This window comes from Artemia franciscana, chromosome 1, assembly GCF_032884065.1.
Source record: "Artemia franciscana chromosome 1, ASM3288406v1, whole genome shotgun sequence".
In the NCBI taxonomy this organism is placed as follows: Eukaryota; Metazoa; Arthropoda; class Branchiopoda; order Anostraca; family Artemiidae; genus Artemia; species Artemia franciscana.
The window spans coordinates 66361412-66370482 of NC_088863.1; the positions used below are offsets into that span (position 1 = coordinate 66361412).

General features: G+C 32.1%; 1 protein-coding gene across 1 annotated transcript in view; it reads left to right on the forward strand.

The window, feature by feature from the left end:
* LOC136033041 (uncharacterized) overlaps window positions 1–6160 on the forward strand; it is a 55605-nt gene extending 49445 nt beyond the window's left edge. The window contains exon 3 of the mRNA XM_065713614.1: window positions 1097–6160. Within this exon, the coding sequence (XP_065569686.1) occupies window positions 1097–1362 (266 nt within the window). The 3' untranslated portion in view covers window positions 1363–6160. The remainder of the gene's footprint in view (window positions 1–1096) is intronic.
* The last annotated feature ends 2911 nt before the right edge of the window (window positions 6161–9071 follow it).

The following is a 9071-nucleotide window of genomic DNA, read 5'->3' on the forward strand; positions in this document are numbered from 1 at the left end:
CTTGTTGCTCTATTTAAGGTTCTATCTCTGGTTTGGATTGCAGATCAAGATTAAAACTTCATCTTTATCTGAAACTCTGCTAGCACGGTACAGAATGTGATTCATTAGTACTTTTTGCTCTACCTTAAGTTCTACATCGGTTTCGGATTGTAGATCAAGATGAAAATTTCATCTTGATCTGAAATTCTGCTAGAACAGTATTGGAGCGCTTTATTAGTACTTGTTGCTCTATTTAAGGTTCTATATCTGGTTTGGATTGTAGATCAAGATTAAAACTTCATCTTTATCTGAAACTCTGCTAGCACGGTACAGAATGTGATTCATTAGTACTTTTTGCTCTACCTTAAGTTCTACATCTGTTTCGGATTGTAGATCAACATGAAAATTTCATCTTGATCTGAAACTCTGCTGGCATGGTATCGGATGTGCTTCATTAGTATTTGTTGCTCTATCCAAAGTTATCCCTCTTGTTTGGATTCTAGATCAAGATAAAACTGTTTCATCTTGATGTGAAAATCTTCCAGCACGGTCGCTTCATTAGTACTTTTTACTCTATCTAGAGTCCTCGCTCGGGTTCAGATCGTAGATCAAAACTGTAAAATATATCATGTAGGATGTCGTATACCAGTCCTCTGCGTATTTGTCTTTTTTTTGGTTGGGATTGGAATCATTGTCGTCTTGATATTTGTCATGCATGTTTAGGCATAAGTTTGAAGGACAAGTAATTTTAATTTATTTGAAGTTTTAGCCCTAGGGTCTGTCTCGGTCAAGGCATCCCTGAAAGTAAAATTATTAGGACTTTTGATTATTCCAAACGAAATAGCCTTCTTAATTTATCAGATATAGAAAGCTGACCGGTTGCCCTCCAATCACCCTTAACTTTTAAAAATGGCACTAGAAGTTTTTATAGCTACCCCTTCCATACCAAAGTGGTTGGGTGTAGTTGCAAAAGAATAATAATAATGCAATGCAGCTATTACAGCATGCACCAGAGCCTTGCCTAATATAGTCTTTATTGCTCTGTCAATATTTCATTGATTGTTATTCAAAGTTAGTTTCTGTACTCTTATTTTTATATATATTTTTACTATTTCAGACAATGATGTACTTGAAACATCCTCACAAGCAGTATCATCATCTTATTCAGCTGGTGGAACATGTTACAGGCCATGCACTTTGGATTATACTTTTGAGCCAAATACTTCGCCTATCTTTTGTCGAAGCTTTGACACGAAAGAATGTAGTGAAATTTCTAATTCAACTTGTCTTCCCAATGATTCATCCGCCAAATCGTTATCCTCTAGAAATTATTGTATTTTTTATCCTTTAGTCATGTTAATTCTAATCCTGTATCGTTGTTAGGGATTGAAATGATTTTCAAAAAGAGTATTTTGTTAGCAAAGTACAAGGTACTCCAATATTGTACAATTTTTATTTTACAAGTTGAAATGATTTGTTGCGTTTATTGTGAAATATAAGATTGCATGCTTCTCTAAGCTATTTGTAATATAATACGTACATTTAGTAATCTGAAAAGCAGCAGGGTATATGCAAACATGAATATGAGTTCTTTTAAAATTTAAACACTAATTTAAACTTATGTTTAGACTGTATAAGAAATATTAGTACCGATATGTAATTTGTCCATAGAAAAAAAAAATATTCTAAGTAATATTGACGCTTTGAAATTATAATTGACCACATTAAAAAATTTTCTTTGAAAAATTCTTAAATCGTTAATGCTTTGAAATTCTACACCCATCATTCTTGCAAACCCCCCCCCCCAAAAAAAAAAAAAATTGAAAGCTGTTTTACTGCATATTAAATCAGTTCAATAAAATTATTTTGATAATTCAAAGTTTCTAATTACATCATCTTAGACATTATATTATCAGATTAGAAAGCTCGAAGTGACACTTTTATTTACTTCAAAAGTTGTAATTTATGGCTGAACTCTTGTGGTTGATTGTGGTCTCTTTGTTTTTTAAGGCATTTTTCTCCCCAGACTCCTAAGAAGCACTTCTTGGTTATCCTTTTAGCTTTGAACTGGGGACGAAAATGTACACATTGATAAAATTTTTGAATGCCACATAAAAGCAAAGAATCAAACGACTAGAAATAATATTCTGACAGAAACTTGGACGAGAATCAATAATACGTGACTGCAATACCGAACAGCAAACACTTACATAACAATATAATATGTAAAACACTCCATAAAAATATTCTCATCTATCACTTACCAAGTATACGGTACAAGGTTACATTACACACTTTACAACGCATACGTCACAAACACTACTTGCTGCTTTTTGTCAAAGCTTCTACATCAAGTGAAAACATAAGATGGCTTATAAAAATGATGTACATGTATATCTCCGATGTATATCTATTAATGACACACAACCAATTATACGACTTAGTTCAATCAAGAACAATATCCTTTATGGTGTCTTGAAAACACATGTTAAGTGCAGTCCATTGATACTAATCAAATTGTAATACGAATTGAACCTCAGTTCAGAATACATCAGCCAGCTGATCATGCTGCCTTTTGGCGAAAGTTAGTTTGGCAGTTCTGTTTCTGCCGGTCCGTCCAATGCATATTTTAATTTTATTTGAAGATATTTTTCTATAAGGTCGTTCCATAGATGTAAGTCCTCCAGTAGAATTTCAACAACAAGACCAGTGCTAATTCTTCTGATTGATTTAAGTGAAGATATTTTCACTTTTAAATTTTAATTTTAATTTTTCAATTCAATTTTATTTGAAGATATTTTTCTATAAGGTCGTTCCATAGATGTAAGTCCTCCAGTAGAATTTCAACAACAAGATCAGTGCTAATTCTTCTGATTGATTTAAGTGAAGATATTTTCACTTTTAAATTTCAATTTTAATTTTTCAATTCAATTTTATTTGAAGATATTTTTCTATAAGGTCGTTCTATAGATGTAAGTCCTCCAGTAGAATTTCAACAACAAGATCAGTGCTAATTCTTTTGATTGATTTAAGTGAAGATATTTTCACTTTTAAATTTCAATTTTAATTTTTCAATTCAATTTTATTTGAAGATATTTTTCTATAAGGTCGTTCCATAGATGTAAGTCCTCCAGTAGAATTTCAACAACAAGATCAGTGCTAATTCTTCTGATTGATTTAAGTGAAGATATTTTCACTTTTAAATTTCAATTTTAATTTTTCAATTCAATTTTATTTGAAGATATTTTTCTATAAGGTCGTTCCATAGATGTAAGTCCTCCAGTAGAATTTCAACAACAAGATCAGTGCTAATTCTTCTGATTGATTTAAGTGAAGATATTTTCACTTTTAAATTTTAATTTTAATTTTTCAATTCAATTTTATTTGAAGATATTTTTCTATAAGGTCGTTCCATAGATGTAAGTCCTCCAGTAGAATTTCAACAACAAGATCAGTGCTAATTCTTCTGATTGATTTAAGTGAAGATATTTTTACTTTTAAATTTCAATTTTAATTTTTCAATTCAATTTTATTTGAAGATATTTATCCAAGATATTTGGAGGATGTAAGTCCTCCAGTAGAATTTCAACAACAAGATCAGTGCTAATTCTTTTGATTGATTTAAGTGAAGATATTTTCACTTTTAAATTTTAATTTTAATTTTTCAATTCAATTTTATTTGAAGATATTTTTCTATAAGGTCGTTCCATAGATGTAAGTCCTCCAGTAGAATTTCAACAACAAGATCAGTGCTAATTCTTTTGATTGATTTAAGTGAAGATATTTTCACTTTTAAATTTTAATTTTAATTTTTCAATTCAATTTTATTTGAAGATATTTTTCTATAAGGTCGTTCCATAGATGTAAGTCCTCCAGTAGAATTTCAACAACAAGATCAGTGCTAATTCTTTTGATTGATTTAAGTGAAGATATTTTCACTTTTAAATTTCAATTTTAATTTTTCAATTCAATTTTATTTGAAGATATTTTTCTATAAGGTCGTTCCATAGATGTAAGTCCTCCAGTAGAATTTCAACAACAAGATCAGTGCTAATTCTTCTGATTGATTTAAGTGAAGATATTTTCACTTTTAAATTTTAATTTTTCAATTCAATTTTATTTGAAGATATTTTTCTATAAGGTCGTTCCATAGATGTAAGTCCTCCAGTAGAATTTCAACAACAAGATCAGTGCTAATTCTTCTGATTGATTTAAGTGAAGATATTTTCACTTTTAAATTTCAATTTAATTTTTCAATTCAATTTTATTTGAAAATATTTTTCTATAAGGTCGTTCCATAGATATAAGTCCTCCAGTAGAATTTCAACAACAAGATCAGTGCTAATTCTTCTGATTGATTTAAGTGCATCTAGCCCAACAAACCAGATTTGACCTACGCTCAAGTAATTTGAGATTTGTCAAGGCTGACCAATAAGGATATTGTTCGCAAATTATAATTCACTAGTGCCTTTTGACTTATAAGAAAAGCAGAACACTTTAAAAAATTAACTGATCACTACAATTTTGCCACTAGAATCGTCCACCTTTACAACACTACCATCTTGTCTGCCACTGGGTTTTATGGGCAAACCTCATTAATGAGGTTACTGGGAAAAACCTCATTAAATGAAGCGTCAAGGGTCATTGAGCTTTTTCCATAAGAGGTATTTCCTTTTGGCTCTGCTTTTTCATTGATTTAAATTGTCAATCTTCCTCCTTAAAAAAAAAATGGCAATTTCAAAGCTTATTTTATATATTCATGGCAGAAATTCCATTTCTAAACTGCTTGAACTATAAAATACATAAGAAAACGCATGTACATTTCATAAAGTTTGAAAAAAAAACTCCTAAAGTTGTCTTGTTTTGTAACGTGTACATACACTGCTAAATCGTGCTATTATGTGAGGGTTATTCTATGGATATGGGATCTGAAGGTAATGCCAGAATCCTGCAGGAATCTACACAAATATATTCAAATAGACGAGAGCCCTAGAAGGGATTAAAAAATAACCAACTTTATTTTTTTAATACGATGTATATTCAAGAAAATGAAATGTTCAATATTCTTTTCAAGCCATTATCCTTTTTGATAAAAAGTGAATTTTTAATTTTAATGGCCAAGACAATTTTGGTTTTGAGTTTTCTAACGGACTTGTGTTTTGACGACTTTTCTGTTACTTGTTATTATTGAGTCCTTAAACATGTTAAACATATCTTCAAACTTTATTTTATCGAGAATTGTTTAAAAATGAAGAATTTATGAGGTTCAGTTAGGATAATTACCGACTAACTCTGATATAATCCTTTTTCCTGTTATGACCCATTGTGACGGCGCGGTGGTATGTGAAATAAAGCTTAAGACTGATTTAAAGCTCGAGACATTTTTTTTTATATAAAATTTAAAGAAAATTCTCAAATTTTTCTTTAAAGAAAAATTTTCTTTAATTCAAGTTTTCAAAACTATGAAAACTAACAATGAAGATCTATTTGGGGTTATCAATCGTTTAAGTTTAGAATGTTTTTTTTTTCTGTATTATAAGTTTTTTGCCACATCAGCACGTCGTCAGAGACGTTACTAGCTGGGAGTCTGACAAATAGCCTCCAAGATTTTACAGGCAATCTTTGGCAAATAATATCGAAATTTTAGTAACAATCGTGGCAAAATCGTAAAACTATGAAAAAAAACAAGAAACAAACAAAAATTATTGAGCTTCCACTAAAAATTTAAAATGCATTTTTACTGACTAGTTACAACCCGACCCTTTCATCGCAAAATGATGCCTCTTTGCTTCTGCTACCACAGTGCTTTTGGTCTTAGATCACTGACTGGAAGTTCTAATTGCTATAAATTCAATACTAAAATTCACAATGCATAAAATTGCATTTGAAACTCCCAATTAGGATGTACTTTGTTTTTGATTTTTCTAACAAAAATCTTTGTAGAATCATGCAATTTTACGGTCCTTCCCTTCAGATTGATAATAGTGATGATACATTTTATTTGTTTTGTTTAGTATGAGTTAATTTCAAATTATTGTGCATACACTGTTAAAACTAGTATGGAACCAATTGTTACGTGTTTTGCCATTCGTTGCGGGATAGATTTTGCACAATTTTAATGATGTTTTACGAAAATTAAAATTTTTACAGATTTTGTTCATTAAATAAAGAACGAACTCTGGTCCTTGCCTACTCTTGGTTTTTAATAAGACGATAGGGTTCAAATGTTGATAATGTGCTTCACTTTTTATCGTTTTCTGATGTCTTTTATATTCTGTTGTCGCGCATTAAAAAAAAACAGACACGTGATCATGTAATTGATTGATAAAGTATTTGCAGGAGATCTTGGAAATAAATGACACGTTTTTTTTGTGGGGGGGGGGAGATCTACACATGGCTATATAAAAGATGAAGCATTCCTCCAACCAGGGACGTAATTTGGGCAGGGCAAACTGCCCCTCAGACCTAAGTTTGTCCCCCCAGATCACAGTTTTCCCCCGCAGCTGAAATTCCGTTCCTGAAAAAAGTCTTGCCAAAATTAAGATAAGCCTGCACAATTCAAGTATCAAGAGAAACACGTCAGTTTTCTTTAATATATCTTTGCCTTTATAGTAATTGAATAAAAAACAAGTTTTTTTTAACTGAAAATAAGGAGCAGTATTAAAACTTAAAATTTACAGCAATTATAACGTATGTGAGGGGAATTGCCTCGTCAATACATTGCATTTTACGCTATAATTCGAATTTTGTTCCAATTCTGTAAGAATAACCCCCTAACCACAAAGGCCGTTTGATTTGAGTAAGTATATCTCTTGAGATTGCTAAAAATATTTTAGTGTAAAGAGCGAGTTATTGACGAGGGTGCGAATCCCTTCATATACGCAATGATTTCTGTTCGTTTTAATTTTTGATGCTGCTCCTTACTTTCAGTCGAACACTTTTATTATATATTTTTTCTAAGTAATGCTAGGAAATTCCGTACCCCCTTCATAGATATCCTCTTCCCCCATGAAAACTTCTTCCATGAAAAGATCCTCCCACGTAACCCCTGCCCCCACAAAAAACCTAAAAACGTCAGCATACTTCCCAATAACCAATACTATATGTAAACAATGGGGAAAGTTCATAACTTGCAGCCCTTGCCCCAGAGACTGTGGTGGATTAATTTGTCCTCAAAGACATAGTTAGTAGAATTTTCGACTATCCTGGACAAAATTGCTATCTCAAAGTTTTGATCCGATGACTTTGGGGGAAAATGAGCTAGGGAGGGGGCCCAGTTGCCCTCCAATTTTTCGGTAACTTAAAAAGAGACCTAAACTTTTAATTCCCGTTCGAATGAATCCTTTTGCGACATTCTATGACGACTGAGTCGATACGATCACCTCTGAAAAAAAAAACAAAAACAAATAAATACGCATCCGTTATCTTTCTTCTGGTAAAAAAAAAAAAAATTACACATTTTTGCAAATGGGAGCATGAAGCTTCTATAATAGGGTTTTCTGATACGCTGAATTTGATGGTGTGATATCCATTAAGATTCTATTACTTTTAAGGGGTGTTCTCCCTTTTTGAAAATAAGGAAACTTTTCTCAGGCTTCTAACTTTTGATGGGTAAGACTAAACTTGATGAAACTTGTATATATACAATAAGCATAAAAATCGAATTCTTTTGTTGTATCTATTAGTATCAAAATACTATTTTTCTTAGAGATTTGGTTAATTTTGAGCTGGGTCGTTCCTTACTTGCGGTTCCTTACCACGAACTGTTTGGTATATGGGTCATTTTTCAGATTTTCACTGTCATTTTCACTTGATTTGGGAAAATTTGCTCCAGCTTTGACCCCCCCCCAAGATGTTGACAAAATTGCGCCACTGCCTCCAACAACATTAACACCTCATTCTGATGTGCTTAGGTCATATATGACCCAGTGCCACAGTTGCGTCTGTCATTTTTTCTCTATTAAAAAAGTATGGCAAAATGGTCATATTTGGTAATTGTTAGCAGTACAATAGTGTTGTGTATGTAAAGAATAAAGTGGGCACAATGTTTTTTTTCTTTTTCTTTTTTTTACAAAGGCAAATTTTACAGAAGAAGTTGTCGTAGAAGCAAGAAAGAGCTCGTTCAACTGTAAATTGAAAGTTCTAATACTTTTTTAAGAGTCAAAAGTGATTGGAGCGCGACCAATCCCTTGCCACGCACCTTTCTTCCCAAAAACTTCCGGTCAATTTTTTTTATAGCTATCTTCTTCAGCATAATTGAAAGATCCCATAACTATGTCTCAGGATGACAACACCCCACGGCCCTAGGAAAATTTCTGGGAATGATGAGGAAGGGGATCAGTTAACCAAAAGGCAATTTTAAAAGACTATTAATACTATTACCAATATTACTAATACTACTACAGCTACTACAAGTATTACTACTACTACTACTACTTCTACTATTGCTACTACCGCTGCTTCTACTACTACTGCTACTACCTCTACTACTGCTACTATTGCATCTGCTACTACTATTACCTTTACTGCTACTATTACTACTGCAGCCACTATTTTTATTGCAACAACTGCAAAGGCTGATCATATTGAGGTGGAAAAGTCAGGAAATCTTTAGGAAGATGCTGAATTAAATAAAAAGAAACTACTTGCTTACCAGTTGTCAAATGGGCACATCAGTGATATTTTAGGAACAGTTCAGGGTACTAAATTGAAACTTCAAGGAACTGATGAGGGGCTGATTAACTTACCAAAAGGGTATATGTGCAAACTGTTAATGCAATTACTACTACTACTACTAATACAGCTACTACTCCTAATGCAACTATTACCTCTATCACTCTATTTACTACAACTATTATGGCTCCTACTGCTACTAAGGCTAAGGGCATGAAGCTGAAAATTTCAGGAAATATTGAAGGAGAGTTAAACTAAATCAGAACACACTATGTGGATGTAAGTTGTCAAAAGTGCGTATTTCAGGAATGATTAGGATATTAAGGTGAAAATTTTAGGAAATGTTGAGGAGGAAGTAGAATTAAATTGAAACATACTATTTGCAAACAGGTTATCAAAATGACCTATGAGCAATGTCA